Source organism: Solanum pennellii, chromosome 2, assembly GCF_001406875.1.
Source record: "Solanum pennellii chromosome 2, SPENNV200".
Classification (NCBI taxonomy): Eukaryota; Viridiplantae; Streptophyta; class Magnoliopsida; order Solanales; family Solanaceae; genus Solanum; species Solanum pennellii.
In genome coordinates, this window is record NC_028638.1 from 50,804,858 (window position 1) to 50,823,552 (window position 18,695).

The 18,695-nt window shown below is 31.9% G+C and overlaps 2 protein-coding genes, 2 non-coding genes and 1 pseudogene across 4 annotated transcripts; 4 read left to right on the plus strand and 1 right to left on the minus strand.

Moving 5' to 3' along the window:
• The first annotated feature begins 500 nt into the window (after positions 1 to 500).
• LOC107008620 lies at positions 501 to 4,050 on the plus strand. The gene is made up of 5 exons (XM_015207731.2): positions 501 to 865; positions 1,634 to 1,752; positions 2,831 to 2,888; positions 3,011 to 3,088; positions 3,528 to 4,050. Exons 1-5 carry the CDS (start codon positions 607 to 609, stop codon positions 3,719 to 3,721), a joined length of 708 nt encoding a protein of 235 aa, XP_015063217.1. The 5' UTR covers positions 501 to 606; the 3' UTR covers positions 3,722 to 4,050.
• An 82-nt stretch (positions 4,051 to 4,132) lies between these two features.
• On the minus strand, positions 4,133 to 6,335 carry LOC107008619 (annotated as a pseudogene).
• A 5,009-nt stretch (positions 6,336 to 11,344) lies between these two features.
• Positions 11,345 to 11,496, plus strand: LOC114076212. Its single transcript, XR_003577086.1, has one exon. It is a non-coding gene; the product is annotated as a U4 spliceosomal RNA (small nuclear RNA).
• A 2,965-nt stretch (positions 11,497 to 14,461) lies between these two features.
• On the plus strand, positions 14,462 to 15,886 carry LOC107010507 (protein FD). Its single transcript, XM_015209792.2, has 3 exons — positions 14,462 to 15,195; positions 15,339 to 15,416; positions 15,536 to 15,886. Exons 1-3 carry the CDS (start codon positions 14,683 to 14,685, stop codon positions 15,605 to 15,607), a joined length of 663 nt encoding a protein of 220 aa, XP_015065278.1. The 5' UTR covers positions 14,462 to 14,682; the 3' UTR covers positions 15,608 to 15,886.
• Positions 15,887 to 18,387: 2,501 nt separating this feature from the next.
• TRNAE-UUC lies at positions 18,388 to 18,459 on the plus strand. The gene has a single exon. It is a non-coding gene; the product is annotated as a tRNA-Glu (tRNA).
• The last annotated feature ends 236 nt before the right edge of the window (positions 18,460 to 18,695 follow it).

Consider the following 18,695-nt stretch of genomic DNA (forward strand, 5'->3'; position numbering starts at 1 on the left):
ATATAAGCGAGTGTGGCGAGGGAGATCTGGGAGAGAGGAACGAAAATATATGTATATATATATAATTTTTTTCTCGCTTTATACAAATACAAATTAAATGCATTTTATACACTTGTGTTTGTATAAAAGCGAGTGGGAGCGAGCGAGAGAGGGAGAGTGGCGAGCGAGAGTTTGAGAGAAAAAGACACTGACAAACAGTTTGCTACAGCACACAATTAAATCAAAGTGTGATTATAACATTTAATTTGATTTATTAGTTTGTCATTATATATTATTTTCCTAATATTTTACTAGTCTATCTATTAATGATATTTTAGAATTTTAAATTTTATTATTGTTATTTTTTATTGATATTTAATACTAAAAATTGCTTCAAAATGGTTATCATTCTTTTTTAAAAGAAATAAAAAATTCTTTTATACGAAACAAGTAAAATGAAACTGATATAGTACCAAAAAAGTAGAAAACTGAAAGAAGAAACTCATTTAGATAGAATAATTTTAAGAAAATCCTAAAATGGCACCAATTTGTAAACTTTTGTTATCTAGAATTTAGTTTTAAAACTATTTTTCCAATAAATTTTGTGATTAGGCCCGACTAGAAATCATGATATATAGTCCTTATCATCCTGCATATTCTGGTAGCTACTTTCATAAAATCTTGTCGAGTACCCAGAAATCTTATTCATCCATGGCATTTGCTCACTGCTTCCTTACTGTCCCAGCTGATACTACAAACTTCCACACCGCTACTTCCATTTTTACCCGCCCTTTTTCTTCTTCGGTGAGTTCTTCTTTTTCTTCCTCAAACCTCAAAACTTGCAGCCTCTCTAATTTCCCCAAGAATTTGAGAATCGGACTCAAAGGTAATGCCTATTTTCTCTCTCTGACTGAATAAATTGGGTATTTCAGTAGATTGCTAATTTGTTTTTTTTTCCCCTATGTTTATCGTAGATAACGTTTACTAATTCAATTTAGTGATGGTAGTTATTGAGTTGAAAGAATTGAAATCTGGTGGTTGTTAATTTGAAAACCTTGAAATTCACGCAACTGTTTCCTTTACCCAACTTCATTGTGCGTCTATGCTATTACCGGTTAACGTCACTGTAAAGTTCACCATCCTACTATGGTTTTCTAGGCCGTTAGGTATAAATTGTCTCTTATTTACTGTTTTTTTTTTATAAAAAAAGAAAGGGGGTTGGGGAAATGGGAAGGGGATTACAAGGTGGGAAATTGTACCCTCGCCAACTAGGTGAAAGTTGAGGTAGCCAACTAGGGCTCTTTTGATCAATTATCTACTTTTCTAGTTTAAACAATGTATAGGTTTTATACTATCCAATGAACCAAAGGACTCTTTTTAAAAAGTGTGAAGCTATAGAGATATATGGAACTTTTAGTTTTGTAAAGATTTGTTGCTGCTTTGTAAAATTTCGTGGGAGAGAATGTGTCTTATCTGAAGTGTTTGATTGGACATATTAGCTTTATAGAGAACAATAGTAGTAATCTTCAGTTGTTACTTGATGTCTACTTTTTTTGAGGATTATGAAAGAGTCGCTAATCCAATCATACGACTAGCATTTTCTTTGTCTTTCAAAAAGCGGACCTTGGGAACTTATTATTGCTAATTTCTCCAGTATCTGTTAAGGCTCAAGCATCTGAAGCCAGCGCAGCCGCAGATGCTTTCACCAACTTCAAGCATGTACTTTTACCAATTACAGACCGGAATCCTTATCTCTCTGAGGGTTCAAGACAGGTCTACTTCTTTTCTACATTTTCCTTCTTAGTATTGGTGCTTAAACAAATCAGCCCTTGCCTCCTTTAACTTAATCCTATGGGAATTATGGATTTCCAACTATTTAAGCCTCTTAGTTTGCATTTTTTTTTTAAAAAAAAAAGAATTAATTTCATTTTCCTAGTGTCATATTTGAATTCTGAAGTAGATGGTATGACACCTTTGATGGAAAATTGTGAGATCCTTATAAATGTTTTATGTGGTGAACTTCATTCACCGTAGAATTATGTGACCGGTTTTGATTCCTCACCAGCTGTTGTTAACTGTAGCCAAAGACAGAATCACATCTCACCTCGACTATTTGTGGGGAGAGGGGGAGGACTTTAAAGGTGGAGGTTCGGGTGACACTTAGTGGGAAAGCGGCAGGTGGGGAGAGGGGGGGAGGGGGCAAGATTTACAGTTCTTTTGAAACTTTATAGTGGTCATGCTGGGTTAAGCAGACAGAGGGAGAAGCTATTGACAAAAAAATTATGTTAGAAACTTAGAAGGATATTAACTTAACCGGACAGAAAACTGTAGTGGGTTGCAAGTGAAGAAGAAATTTAAATGGGGCGTGCTGATGGCACTATACTGTGATGGAGATAGCTACCAGTGGCAAACCCACTGCCTCCATTGCCATTCTTATATGGAGTTAACTATCATTTAGCAGTTTGAGCTGTTTGCATGGTATAACCACCTAATTTAAATAGGAGTAAACTGTAAAGGTTTCAATAAAATGATGTGCCCTTTTTGTTCCTCAACACTTTGGTTCTGAGAAAAGACATGTATTGGCTAATCTTGGAACAAATTAAGTGGACTGTATCAGTTCCTTTTGTCAAACTGCATTATTTATTTCTTTTGTCGTCTTTCTTCCCTTTTTCTTATTTGAACATTTTCTCATCATACCTTTCTCTAAAATGCTTATCATAACCTTTTTAAAGACTCAACTTAACCTTTCTCTAAAATGCCTCGCCAGTTTAGAATTCGAACAAAAAATGGCCATAGTTACTCAATTCACTATGAACCTTATAAACGTAACTTATTCTTGGTACATTATCAGGCTGCAGCAACTGCCGCTGCTATGGCAAAGAAGTATGGAGCTGATATAACAGTTGTTGGTATGTCACCGATGTTGTGTACTATTGGTTCTTTCAAAAGCTAAACTACAGAGTTGACTTTCTTGGTACAGAAACTTTTAGTGGTAGATTTCAAGGAATCTAGGTTTTTCTGATCTTTGCAGTTATTGATGAAAAGGGGAAAGAAGCATACCCAGAGCACGAGACACAACTAGCAAGCATCCGATGGCATTTAGCTGAAGGTGTATTTACTGTTTTTCCCTGCATTTAATAAGTATGAATCAGTTGATGGATTGTGATTTAAAAGTGCAACCTGGATGGGTGCACTAGACTTGCAAAACAACTGGCTTTTTGCATGCAAGCCTGTAGCACAGAGTAATTTTGGGGAACTTTCAGTATTTGGCTTGCATTATGAGACAGATTCTTCAATCTTATTATAACATTGTTATTTCATTTTTCTGCTACGGAGTTTTTGTTATGTGAGTCTGCAGCTATTTGATCATGCAGCACAGCATCCTGGTACATGGAGATAGGAAAGTTGAAAAATGTTCTGTTTGCTTGTATGTTGTATATGCTTTGGCCTACTTCTCATAATACTAACTACTTTGAACTTGTTCCTCACTCTTACTTTTACATTTGTTTGGTATATTTGCTGATTGGAATACGCAAACCTTTGTACAGGTGGATATCAAGAATTCAAGCTGTTAGAGCGGCTAGGTGAAGGAAGCAAGCCAACAGCCATTATTGGTGAAATTGCTGATGATATGAACTTGGATATGGTAGTTATGAGCATGGAAGCTATCCATTCCAAGCATGTAGATGCAAACCTTCTTGCTGAGTTCATCCCTTGCCCTGTATTGCTTTTGCCCCTATGAAGAAGAAATGTATCTGAAAAGCCAGTGGTGCTCGGTTTTAGGATCAGGGATATTAGCCTTACCTGACCTGAAGTTTATTACTATCTTCATCAATCAGGTCTCCAACCTTTTGATACTGTTCTCTACTTCATTGACCATGAACTCAAGTTTTACATTTGTGGTAAGTGGTAATAGAACAGAACAAACAAGCTGGTTCATTGCTATTTGCTTCTTAATCATGTGGAGAGATATGAATGTTGTTTACTCTTTGAAGTATACACTTGTTCAGCTTGAAAGTAGAAAAGATTTGTTGCCTTTATACTGAATTACCGACTGATATTATCTTTGAATTTGTAACTTGACTTATTTCTTAATACTTGTCAATTATCATATGACTCATGTTTAATCAACTGAATTACTAAGAATTAGGAATGAAGAATAATGTAAAGACATTGATATATCCCAACTGTACTGGATATTTTACAAGCCACATAAAGTGAAAACAGAAGGAATTGAAGGCACAGCAACACTACTACTTTAGTGCTACTATTATGCTGAGTAGATAGCATTATTATTAGTGATTAGTAATGAGAGTGGTTTAGTTGCTGGAATTGCTGTAGAAGGAGTTAAAAAGCCTTGGCAGCGTGGCCTCGCAGGATTTGCTGGTGATAGATAACAGCAGCCAATGCTCCCAGAAAGGGTCCAACCCAGAAGATCCACTGTACAAAAACAGATTAGGAAATGTATATATTAGATTGATTAGCTTTAATTATAAGCCTAGCTAGCTATAGACTGCTTGATGTAGAATTATCGTGCTTACATGGTCATTCCAAGCTGTGGTATCGTTGTAAATGACAGCAGCTCCGAAACTCCTAGCAGGATTGATGCCAGTGCCAGTGATGGGAATGGTGGCCAAGTGCACCATAAACACTGAGAATCCAATTGGCAATGGTGCTAGTACCTGTGGGTGCACAAACGATCAACATCTTTTTCTTTTACTGGACTTCATAAGTTTCCCCATCCATATCAATCTCTTAACACTCTCTTCCTTTTTTTTCAATTATGTCTTGTTAGTGTTACATCCATAGTTTTCATCAGTTATGAATATTGTAGGGGTTGTATGCGTAAATATGTCTTTTTTATATCGTGGTGCCCAGGTCAATTTCCGCATTTGGTTCCTTCCATCATATCACTATTAGGTAACTCTACCCGTCAACACTTGGTTTATTTTGTTTCTGTTAGGATTTTAAGCCTTGTTCTCTAAATTTACACACTTGATATTTTCTTGCTGTGTATACGACTTAAAACATTTTATAAAAGAATCAAACAACTTTCTCAAATAAAGTTGGTAAATATATAAAATAGATTTAAGTTCGTCCACTATTATTTGTCATAGTTTCTATTTTTAAAATCAAATTACAAAAACTTTGACTAACATTTTAAGATATATTTTTTAATAATATTAATATGGCAAAAAAAAATATATATATAATTTTTGAATATCTAAATTTTTTATTTAAAATATCCAATTAATGTAATCTAAGTTAACTTTAAAAATTAATCGTATTAACTTTTGAAAAGCGCAACACGACAAATAAAATTGAATATATGTTTCCAATTTATTCATAGGAATAAATTTTATAAAATCAATGTATTTTAATTTAAACTATGGTAACTCTTGTAAAGTTACATATAATTCGAATGACATGTAATAATTAATAGAAGAACCTTAATTAGTCCCAACTTTTATAGGCATTTGAAACTTGTAGGGTTAAACATTTTATATCATTCATGTATGTATAATATATGTTTCCAAATCCATTAGTGTATAATTATTTTTGGAAACGAAGTAAAAGTGTACATGTGATATGATATGAGTAGTATTATGGATGAGACTTACTGGGACGTGTGAATCACGTGCTTTCCTTTTGGTGTCGGTGGCGGAAAATACGGTATACATGAGAAGGGAAGTACCAATGATCTCAGCACCTAATGCTGCGCCCGTTGAGTAGCCAACTGCGACGGTATTAGCACCGCCACCATGCTTCGTATAATCATCCTTCATTACACCTTTCACTAAACCAACGCCGCAAATGGCTCCTAAGCACTGCGCCACCATATACGCCACCGCTCTTAGTAATGACACCTTCCTTGCTAGTAATAACCCAAACGTCACTGCCGGGTTTATATGCCCACCTGTATTATACGTACATTTTATTCATAAGTCGTTGTTTATATAAAGTGTTTAAATTCTACGTGACGTACCAGAAATCCCAGCAGTGGAATAGACAAGAACAAAAATCATGCCACCAAAAGCCCATGCAATACCAACAAGTCCAACGCCATCGCAGGGACCAAGTTGCTTCTTGTGGCCAATAACAGTAGCCACGCTAATGTAGAGGAAAAGAAGCGTCGCGACAAATTCAGCAATCAATGCTCTGTAAAAAGACCAGTTGTAGAGCTCCGCTGTTTGAAACAGCGGAGCTGAAGGTGGATCAACGTAGTCTTTCACCATATCTTATTAATAGTAATTAGTTACTACTATGATTGCTTATGCGCGATGTGAAGGAGAGTGATGCTACACGTTGGGTATTTATAAAATTAAAAAAGAGATGCAAGAGAGGTTGTGTAATGGTTACAACTTACAAGTTAAAAGGTGTGAATAAATTGATGCAACAAATTTTAAAAAGGCAACAACAACACATGCATATATATATATTTGGACACTTGCGTAAACCTTCCAAAGTTCTAGTCTGACGTTAACTTGTTACCAAAATAATAACTGCATGAACAGTAGTAATATGGTACAATATTATAATTTTATAATAGAAATTTGATTAGATTTTTTTAAAAATAAAATTACTTTGATATTTTTAAATAAACATGATAGGAAATAACAATAAAACATAATAGGTTTTTGACAAACAAAATAATGACCTACTTGATGAAAATTATAATGAAACAACTCATTTTTACAAAGTAATAAAAGTACGAGAAAAGTTTTGACTTTGTGTTTTAATATTTATTAAAATTAGGACAACAATTTCGAATAGTAAAGATAAAAAAAAAATCTAAAGTAATTAATAAACATAATGAATAAATATTTTATCTCAACTAAAGAGGATCTAAAAATATTAACAAAAGTTGATAACTCAAGCGTATTAGTGGCTTAAAGCAAAAATTAAATGAGACTTAAATTTAATTGTTAATATCTTTTATATAATTTATTTCTTCTAGGTTTCATATGATAATATTATTATTTTTATTTTAAATTATTTTTTATTAGATATAGTACTCCAAATATGTCAAATTTGTTCTAATAATCCCTTCATTTTTTCACTTCCATCGAAGAGAAGCAAATGAAAAGCTTTCATAAAAATTCTCGTAGAATCGAGAATGAAGTTTTCATTCTGTACATGCCAGATCATGAACTAGTAACTGCTTCCAATTTCAAAAAAAAAAACCAACTGCGTCGAACTTTCCATTTTTGGAATAGTTACGGAATGTTTTTTTTTTCTACAAATAGTATTCAATATTTGTTAAAAAATAATAACTTATAACCTATCATTATAAAAAATAAGGCCTCTTAAATTTGGAGACCTAAGGCACATATTTTTTTTTTAACACAGTCGAACTACCCTTTTCATTATAGTTTCACGTTCGAAAATCCATCGATACATTTAGGAGGTTGTACTGCTAGGTAATAATAGTGCACTAACATCATTATATATATACTTTAATAAATCTATTTTAATACTATTTGAGCTTGTTGATCAACCAATTCTGCATATGGTATGTTTGTCTTTCTATTCCCTGTGACTACTAGAATTTCTTTAAAAATATACTCTCAAAATATGAGGACTCCTCTTACATGCCTCCTATATTATGAATTAAAATAGTTGTATACTCCATTGAAATTAAAAGAAGTTAAGGACCCATAGATTCTTTTCCTCAACTCCAAGATTATTCTATTTTGATCACTACACTAAAAAAATAAAGTTTTCAAACTGCCATATATAGGTAATAGCTAATACTGTATCACTTTGCTAGGAGGTCAGGGATACCCGATCAATAATCTCAAAAAAAAAAAAAGAATCTTAAATAGTGTATATCATTTTTTAGACATTTTAGTTATTACAACTTGGACTTTTTTTTTTGTTGGTTTTTTCTTTAGCTTTCAGGAGGTTCCCAAACTTTGTAATTTGTAATAATAAATTACTTGATATGTATATATGTTATTTAGTTTAGAATAATAATATCTTTACTAGAAATGTTTATAGATTATTTTTCATAATACGCTCATTTTTGTTTTAGGTTATATATACATTCACATTTTAGGCTATCATTTTTTGTGAATTTAGACAGAATAATATTCAATAATTATCATTTTATATATACTTATCGATAGATCAATAAATCTAAAACATCACACACATATTTATCTTTCTTTTTCCATATAAATACTACTATATGTCTAAACAAGCATACTTAAAAAAATAATTACTAATACAAGTACTTCATTGAAAAAGATATTTGGGGACCCGCTGATTAATTCTTTTCCTCAACTCCAAAATTATTCTATTTTGGTTACCAAATTAAATGGCTTTTCAAGCTGGCATGCCTTATATATACACCATAATTAGCTACCTACATGTGATGATTAGACATAAAATTAACTTAATTGTGTGGCTACCTCTTTTATTTAAATGGGCCTCGAAACTTGTAAAAATTAATGAGGAATTTAATATGAGTAGACAGCAAAATCTGAAAAAAAAACGCCTTGTACACTTTCTGTTCTTATGCTTTTTTCACAAAATTAAAATTACTGCTTAGGCGGCCTTAGAGAAATTTAATATGAGTAGACAGCAAAATCTGAAAAAAAAAAACGCCTTGTACACTTTCTGTTCTTATGCTTTTTACACAAAATTAAAATTACTGCTTAGGCGGCCTTAGAGAATAATATAATCTCAATAATGCAAATTACAAAAGGCTGGTTCTCATACATACAAAGTAATACAAACCTTTCCATTGTTTTTTTTTTTTTTTAATAAAAGATACCAACTACAAAATTATCGAACTCAGATGAATCTATAACATATCACTAAGTCCACGCTTAAACATAAGCCAAATCAAATAGACACACACCAAAAAATTACCATAAATTTATGTTTTCAATACATGACTATGAGCCAGACTTGAAATCAAAATTAACTATTAGGTTGGCACAATTTGAAAATCTTAGAACCCGGTCCCAAATAAAGGGAAAATGCACAAGTACCATCTATCTCAATCTATGATTGAAATTTCAGAGACACACTTATACTATACTAAGGTCCTATTACCTTCGAACTTATTTTATTAATAATTTTCTACACCTTCTCAGCCTATGTAGAAAAGGGGTAGAAAATTAGAGTCCGAAGCCAAAACGGTAAAAAAAAATTGTTAAAAATTTCAAAAGGGCATATCAATTTTTTTTTTAACCAAAACGGCAAAATCGCTCACGATGTAGCGATTTTGTCCGTCGGAAAAAGCAAAATTGCTGCTGTAGCAGCGATTTCTTAAATTTTTTTTTTAAATAAAATAAAATTAAACAAGTCGCTCCAAATGGAGCGATTTTCAAAATTAAAAAAAAATATAATTTTTTTAATAATTCGCTGCAAAATGCAGCGACTTACATTAAACTTTTTTTGCTTTATTTAAAAAAAAATTAAAATCGGATCTTGGCAAGGCAGCGACTTTTAGTTAAATTTTTTTAATTATTTTTTTAAAATCAAATCGCTGCAAAGGCAGCGATTTACACTTAATTTTTTTTTTTGAAAACTTAATTAAATCGGCTAATTTTTTTTTGCAGCAATTTAATTAAATTTTCAAAAAAAAAAACAGAAAAATTAAGTGTAAATTGTTGCCTTTACAGGGATTTGATTTTTTAAAAAAAAAATTAATTAAAAATCGCTGCCAATGATTCAAAAAAAAATTAAATTTTTTTAATTCAAAATCGCTGCCAAGGCAGCGTAGCGATTTGATTTTAATTTTTTTAAAAAAAATAAAGCAAAAAATAAAAATAAAACTAGAAATTTTAGTGTAAGTTCGCTGCAAAATTAATTTTTTTTTAAAAGCAAATCGCTGCTATAGCGGCGATTTTGCTTTTTCAGACAGACAAAATCGCTACATCGTGAACGATTTTATCGTTTTGTTTAAAAAAAATTGATATGCCCTTTTGAAATTTTTGACAATTATTTTTACCCTTTCAACTCCGCACTCTAGAAAATTATTAGTAAAATAAGTTCAGAGGATAATAGGACCTTAGTATAGTATAAATGTTTCTCTGAGATTTTGAACATAGATTGAGGGGGTATTTGTACATTATTCAAAAACTTAGCTTGTGGTGTTTGACTATTATATTTGATTATTTGTCAAGATTTTCAAATAATTTGTGTACTCCTGATATATCTATAAAACAACACGAGATAAAAGAAAATTTGTAAGGAAAAGATTGTTCCTATAATTTAGGGAGATTATATAAAGGAATAGTTTGTTACTATCTTCTCCGGAAAAGTTCGAATTTTATTTTAAGTGGCAAAATGAGAAAAAAGAACAATTTGTTCTTAATGGGGTTACAATTACAATCGAATTAATGGCAAGTTTGAATGTGGATTAATGTATTGCTCTTGCATATGTTGTTATTTTGTTGTTGTTGATTGCTATCAATTATGTTGTAAGATTATTATTTAACGGAACACATTCACTATAAAGATAATACAAATTTATTGATATTTTAAATAATTTTTAAAACTTATGGGATAAATCATACTTTTTGAAATAGTCAAATTTTCTCGGGAAAACTTGGGGCCAAACGTCAGTTTAAATTCATCTCGTAACTAATGTGCAACAATTGGTATGCCATTTAGAGTGTGTTTGGATTGATTTAATAGTAGGTTAATATTTATTTCTGAAAATATTTAACAAATATAAAAAATAACTTAAAGTAAATCAAAAATGACTTCAAATAAGATAAAAAGTTTTTGACAAGGTCAAAAATAACTTAAATAAGTCAAAAATCAAAAGTATATTTCAATTTTTTGACGTAAAAGTCATTTCAATTTAACCATTTATTTGTTACTTAAAAGTCATTTCAATGTAAATGGGACTTTGTCATCCGGGTTGCGTCCCTCCTTCACCAAACCCGTTTACAGATTTTGTAAACTTTGCTGTTCATGTCAACAAAATAAATAAATTTTAAAAATTTCTGTCCAAAATTTGCAAATTTTCTTCGAAGAAAGGGCCAATCTGCCCACCTCAATGTTGGACCAATTTTGTAAGTCCACCCAATATCCCAAACAAATTGGGCCACCTTTTGTTAGTTCAAATCAAGGTACATGAAGTTGAGTAATTTATATTATTCGTATCAAATCAATTTATATAATATAATTTAATTTTTAAAAAAATAAATAGTACATAGCATATGTAAAATTATTGATAGTGTCATTAAATAGTCAGGATGAGTTCAGTAACCTTTTCTATTAACTTTGGTTTAGCTAATATGGCTTATGGTAACGAGGAGTCGGTTCTCCCACATCGGACATATGAAGACGACGTTCCAGGAAGGAGACGTATAATAATCGATAGCAGATAGTGGAGAGAGTTATCTTTGCGCTTGGGGCAATGACGCAGCTAGTGAGGTTCTAACCGAGGCGCGTCTATTGCTGGTTGAAAACTATTTCCAAACCCCCTCATTGGCCTCGGTTTTACCTGGGCCACTGAGAATTTTTGAAAGGGCTTCCCTTCTGGGTTAAGCCCTACAATTCTAGTCTAAAATTTTACCTTATTTCAAAGCCAAGCCAAAAACCACTTTGTTCTTTTACTTTTTGTCAAATTAGTGGAGTTCAATTGACTAAATATAAATTATGTTTTGTCCCTTGGAACCAGGAGTTGGTGCCACAATCCAATAAGTCACTAGCAGTCAGTCCAGAACAAGTTTAATACCCAATGGAATTGACACTGATATCTGACAAACACCACCGCTATTTATTTAGTTAGACATTTCTTATTAAAAAGGAGTCGTATATTCATATACATCAAACCAAATTTGTACTTATATTACTTGCCAAAAATGAAGACCACATCTAGTACATATCCGATATTTTACTATCATATGATTTTTTGAGCTTTACTTGCCTATTTTCTAACGTCGAAATAACTTTTCTTTTTTTAATAAAAAGACTTCAATTCATCATCCAAATACACATGTCAGACTTATTACAGTTGAGATGAAAAGGTGAATGTCGAAAATAGGTATCCAATAATGACAATATCACTAATACACAAGTATAGGAGGATCTTATGTATTTGTGACACAGAGTCGAATTTAAAGTCTCGTTTATCTGTCGGAGACTCTCATAATTGGGAGACTCCAATGATCAATTGATATTAACCCCTTTGATTCAAGAGGTAGTTGAAGTATAAAATGTTGGTGTTGGTGTTGTGACTAAAAAAAGCTAGCTTGCCAACCACTTGATTAATCTCTCTATAACAATGTGTTAATAGAGTACTCAATTGAGAATGAATATAAAGTGACACTATTGGACTTCATAATGAAAACTGAGATGACAGATATTTATTTTTTGCACTAAGTTAGTGTTGTTGGGGGTGACAATTAGGATGTGTAGCTGACTGAATTGCAACCCAAGAAGGAAACTAGATAGATAGGAAAACTCCTATCAGATTCTCTGCTTGACAAAAAAAAGACAGGTGGGGGTCATGAATAGTGTGATAATAGGCCTACATTAATAAGAGTTGACAGGTACTTCTCTGCATTATCCAGGGTTATTATTACTCCATTTGGCAGTGTACACGTCCACTCTCAAAAATGGATTCTAATCTTTCTCCACTTGTTTCCTTCTCTCTCTCAACCAACACTTTTTTTAAAAAATAATTCTGATAATCATTATTAAAATTCGATTATATTTAAATTCGTATTGTGTAGGTCACCATTCATAAAAAATGCTTTCATTAAGAATTTGTATATCTAGGACTCAAATTGAGACCTTTAATTAAAGATGAAACAGTCTCAACTAACACTTTTAATGTTTTGTTTAGTAGTTCTTTTTCATAAAACATATAACATGACCTAGAAGAAAAAGTAGCTCGTCTAACTTTTTCATCTATGTGGTAGTAGCAGGCTAGCATAGAATTAGAGCGAGGCGATACAATTGGAGTGGTCCTACGTTTTGATAGTGTGAAATTAGGTCTTAGGCTTAACTCACACCCCAAAAGCTAGCTCAGGAGGAGGATTGCCCAAGCCTTACAAGGAGTCCACCCATCTCATTAACCACCGATGTGGGACTTTTGTCATTCTTTAACACCCCACCTCACGCCCAGTGCTTAGCATCTGGTGTGTGGGCAATTTTGATTTTGGGGGCCCCAACATCGGGTGAGACGGGCCCTGCTCTGATACCATGTGAAATTAGGTAAGGGCCTAACTCACACCCCAAAAGCTAGCTCAAAGGGAGGAGGATGCTCAAGCCTTACAAGGAGTCCACCCATCTCATTAACCACCGATGTGGGACTTTTGTCATTCTTTAAAGTTCTTTTGACCAATTCTTTTTTGGGAAATGCACAAGTACTTTCAATCTATGTCCAAAATTTAGAGATACTTATATTATCCGAAAGTTCTATTACCTTTGAATTTATCTTGTAGATAATTTTCTACCTCTTTCGATCTACATGACACTATCAACCAGAAAAAATTATCAACATGCACTGACCCAGAAAATAGTGCCACAATGGATAAAAATTATTTATAAAATAAGTTTGAAAGTTATAAGACCTTAGTATAGTATAAGTTTTTTGACAATTTGTTAAAAGTTTGGTTTTTTCATCGAAAAGTCACTATTGTTTATATATTTATGATGTTGAGTTAGTTTAATTTAATTGAAAGTATAGTAAGAAATTGAAAATCATAGTGTAAGTATAAGAAACAAACAAAAAAATAGTGACAAAAACACAAAATCACTGAAACAAAAGCACATGGACATCTTTGAATTATGATGATTCCAACTTTAGAAATTCCACAAAATGATAAGTAATTCCTTACCTTTTTATGGTAATAGCAGATGAATTCATGTACATTGATGCTACATATTGTAAAAAAGGAAACTAATTTGGTATTGAGGAGGCTAAATTTGTCAATAATATTAATTAATTCATGATATAATACTAGACATTCAAATTTGGCAAAAATAACTTTATAAAATGTGCAGATATCCCTACTCAAAATAATTTAAGTGTTTATTCGTTATCCTTACTTTTTATTTTCATTAATCTTAATAGTTGGACATAATATATTTTATTATTAAAAACCAATATAGCAAGAGCCATTTTTGGCCTCTTTTACATGTTGTCAAAATGCCTACACATGTTTTTTTTAATGATATTTTTTTCACCCAAAACTATCATAAAATATATCTAAAGGATCGTTCAACATCATTTACCATTGGAAATAGTCTTTCCCAAAATATATATCAACCAGATATTGAAAACTTAACTACATTATGAGCTACATAATTAAATCTTCTATGAATATATACAAATAAGATATGCTCTTTTATATTGAATGATAATTCACCATATAGCTAATTAGGAATCCTAGAAGTAGTTTTTTTAAATTTATTTTTGTATAAACTAGGTAAGGACTAGGTAGTTGTCTTGAAATTGGTTGATAAACTAGTTCACTCTTGTAACAAAAACTCAGTTCATATGTCTTGTTAACCCAAGTTGGTAGGTAACTTTATGAAGACATAGTACAAAATCACCGCCAAAGTGTCTATTGTAATTACCACTCCGACATGACAACACAAACAACTTTCTCTTATCAAGATTGCTTCCTACTTAATGTTACTACAACAAAATAGTAATAATACTTCAACATACAAAAAAAGAGTACATTCCCCTCACTATTTTTTCTTTTTTTCAAGAATCCAATTATGTGGTCATCAAGCAGTGATAACAGGGGACTCTCTGCTTCTTCTTCTTCATCTTCATCTTCATCTCATTCCCCATTTTCTCCAAGACTCAAAACAATGGAAGAAGTGTGGAAAGATATTAATCTTTCTTCACTTCAAGATCACACCACTAATTACTCCTCTAGAGATCATCATCATCTTCATGATCATAATCATCAAGCTGCTAATTTTGGTGGAACGATTTTACAAGATTTTTTGGCAAGGCCTTTTGCTAATGAACCTTCACCAGCAGCAGCAGCAGCAGCAACAGCAGCTTCCCCTGTTTCAGCTACAACTATGCTGAATTTGAACTCTGTTCCAGAGCTTCATTTCTTTGATAACCCATTGAGGAAAAACTCAATCTTGCACCAACCAAATGCAAGTGGAAGAAAAAGGGTTGTCCCTGAAACAGAAGACAATTCTACAGGGGATAGAAGAAATCAGAGGATGATCAAGAACAGAGAGTCTGCTGCTAGATCAAGAGCTAGAAAGCAGGTAAGTGACACTCACTTTGTCTTAATCCTGTCAATTTTGTGCTTATACATCAACTATGTTCGATATTGTTACTCTTTTGCTGCTACTATTCTTGATTTGAACAATATGCTTAGTTACTCTGTTTCCATTTTTTTTGTTTGCAGGCTTATATGAACGAGTTGGAATCAGAAGTGGCACATTTAGTTGAAGAAAATGCAAGGCTCAAGAAGCAGCAGCAACAGGTTCTCTTATTTTTTTTTATCACTTTTAAATTTATAACTAACGACTTTCTTTTATTAGAACAAAAAAAAAATGGATATAACTGATTCATAATTAATTGGTGTTTTCTTAATTTGTACAGTTACGAGTAGATGCAGCTAATCAAGTTCCCAAAAAGAACTCTCTTTATCGGACGTCAACTGCTCCATTTTGAGAGAAATAAAAAGGCCTCTTATTATAATTTGGTTTCGTAGTGCTACATTAGTATTAAGAACAATTTCCCATTTGGCTGTATTTTGTTTGTAATATGCACCAACCGTTGTTCTGATGGTGGCCTTGTGGGGCGATGAATATTCGTATGACAAAATAAGAAGGGAAAAGTAGGTTGTGAATTAAAGAAAGTGTAGGGCATTATTGTTACTCTATCAAATAGAAAGACGGTTTAGTCTTTTATGGCAATGAAAACAATCTGCAATTCCTATTTCTGTATCTATTCATTTGTTCCGTCCACCCCCTTTCTATCTAAAATTTGGTTGCCCGGTTATAGGTGACTAGATCCCGTTTAGATTTACTTATTTTAGATAATTTTTAAGCTAAAATAGAGTAGCTTTTCTAGTGTTTGCTTGTTTGAATAAATACTTGTTTAAAAGTTGAATTGATAAAAATAGTAATCCAAAGCTCTAAGCCAATCCAAATTGGTATTATTTTCTTTTTTGACAAAAAGAAAATTAATTTGAGTAATTGGTTATCATTTTATAATCTCATAAATTCAAGTAAAAAATATGTTTAAATTATAAATTAATTTATGTACGGACATAAAAATAAAATAATAAAAATCTTGTGTGTTTAATTCTTGTATTGTTAAAATCTCTACAACTCTAATCAATAATTAAATGATTTGTCATAAATGGTAAATATATAGTAATATAATATGATATCACCTCTTTTTGCAAAATACAATTTTCTAGCAAAGAAGTTATAATTGAACCCTTCTCATCCCTTCGTCAACACACTATTAAAAAGAATCACTATTCCTATGAAAATTCATTGATAAATGTTTAGCAACTATTTGAGATGATTGAAATATAGAAAAGAGAAAAAAAAAAAAAAACTCAATGACACTTTTCAGTATTTTTAATAAAAATCGGTTTACTACTTATAGCAAATTTGTATTATGATATTTAACTAGAAAAAAAATCAAATTTTGTAACATAAATTTTTTATTAATTCATGATAGAAAACCTCCAAAATATGATTTCGTTAAATAGAAAATTTCAAGGTAAAAAAGGTTTTTGTCAAGATGAATGATAATTTTTTCCCTAATAGATAAACCCTACATTATGGGAATTAAGAATAATTTGAACAAGTGAATTTTGAATATTAGATGAATGAGAGAAAAAGTAAAGTGAGTGGTTGGGAGAAGGTGAGGCCTCGTGTAATGTAGTACTGTCTTTTATTGAAATTTGTTAATAGGTTGGGCTGGAATAAGGAGTATGTGTAAGTATAGCATCATACAGTCAAAAAGTTTGGAATCATATGTTATTTGGGGTAGAAATTGCTTCTCTTATTGCCTATCACTTTTATATATATATATTTTTTCTCTTGTGCCATCACTGTCACTAATTTAGCCCAATGTTTTGCTAGGAATATGACTTCTTTCTTCCTCCATATTATAAGTACTTATGTAACTTGATGGTGATGCTTGATGCCCTTTTTTGTTGCATTTTGACGTAATACTTTCAACAAAGAATGATGGTCTTGTTGTAAACGTGAAATTGGACTTTTCCTATTTACAATACAATAACAACATATTCAGTAAAATCCACTAAGAAGAGTTTGGGGAGAGTAGATTGTATGCAGATCTCGTAAAAATAGAGAAAGTGTTTGCGAAAGGCTCAACCTGGAACAGAGTGACTACAATAGTAAGAATAACCTTATTTTGAAGTAAATGATTCACGATTGCTCAGAAAGAGTGGAGTCTTTTTCAAGGGGCATAGAGAAGAGTCATCCTCATCCATGTCTATTGGAACCTTAGCCAATTGTGGTCAACAGATAATAACGTGGGCCAAATGTCTTTTTTTCACTACATAATTTTGAATGTGAATGTGCTCCTTTTGTGTTGCATCAATTATATACGACAACACAAGTTTTGTTTGTAACAATTAAAGTGAAAATGTATAGGTCCAGTCAAGTCAATTGTCTGCTTTTGTAGTACCATGTATAAGTTGGAGATCAATATTGCATTTTAGTGGAATGTAAAGTGGCAAAAAAGTTGAAAGTGTCTATACAGGGAAACTATGTACATTTCAATATATTTCCCCTTTCCTCGTCTTGAACCTCTTAGTTCTTTTTTATATATTTATAAATAAAATTAAACAAACAATACATAAAGTAGCAAATTATTCCTTCAAAAAAGTCTGCTTTTTGTTTGATTCAAGAGGATTAGATTTTAAAGTGTTAAAAGATCGGAAATAATCAAATATCGTCATGCAAAAGTTATAAGCAAACATCAAAAAATCATGCGTAAAAAGACAAGCTACGAATATATCAAAAGATACAATTAATGTGGTTCGATCAACTTACAAACATCCACATATGAGATGAGCAATATAAATACTAGAGCACAAAATATAGAGAGAAATAATCTCATCCAATTTACTAAGAACATATAGCTGTTAACATATATATTACTTGTGTCTCACAAATCCTCTCTTTAAACAAACCAAGTTAGAAGGAATGAATTTCTGTTTATAAAGTCCGAAATAGGACTATCCAAATATGGAGATTTTCGAAACCTATTCATAGTAACAACTCAGAACAAATATCCAACATTAATCGTAATCAAGTTCACATATAGATTTGAATTCAATTATTTTGACGTACAAATCAAAATCAGAGCTCAAATTGATTGGTGTATGGTTCGTTACAACTCAATACTTCGTAACAGTATATATGAGTTTAAGTAAATATCTCCAATACATACCAACATCAATTTCCGTTATCGTCCAGCGGTTAGGATATCTGGCTTTCACCCAGGAGACCCGGGTTCGATTCCCGGTAACGGAACTTTTTTTTTTCCCCATATCGCTCCCATTATTCTATATTTTTTTAATTAATTGAGGGTATAATAAGTACGATAATTCAAAGTATCAAAAGGTGTAGAACGAAATTAGAAATGAATGCACCCCAAAGATATTGAAGACTAGAGAAAGCATTTGCGACTTCTCATTTTTCATGATTTCGAAATCAATGCACCCTAAACATATTGAAAACTAGAGAAAGCATTTGTGACTTCTCATTTT

What these genes read in the sequence shown, in the direction of transcription:
- LOC107008620 (XM_015207731.2), top strand. Translation starts at nt 607, where the DNA reads ATGATATATAGTCCTTATCATCCTGCATATTCTGGTAGCTACTTTCAT. An exon ending in AGCTGATATAACAGTTGTTG is followed by an intron (nt 2,889 to 3,010) that starts GTATGTCACCGA and finishes TGATCTTTGCAG; the next exon opens with TTATTGATGAAAAGGGGAAA. An exon ending in CCGATGGCATTTAGCTGAAG is followed by an intron (nt 3,089 to 3,527) that starts GTGTATTTACTG and finishes ACCTTTGTACAG; the next exon opens with GTGGATATCAAGAATTCAAG.
- LOC107010507 (XM_015209792.2), top strand. Translation starts at nt 14,683, where the DNA reads ATGTGGTCATCAAGCAGTGATAACAGGGGACTCTCTGCTTCTTCTTCT. An exon ending in GATCAAGAGCTAGAAAGCAG is followed by an intron (nt 15,196 to 15,338) that starts GTAAGTGACACT and finishes TTTTGTTTGCAG; the next exon opens with GCTTATATGAACGAGTTGGA. An exon ending in TCAAGAAGCAGCAGCAACAG is followed by an intron (nt 15,417 to 15,535) that starts GTTCTCTTATTT and finishes TAATTTGTACAG; the next exon opens with TTACGAGTAGATGCAGCTAA.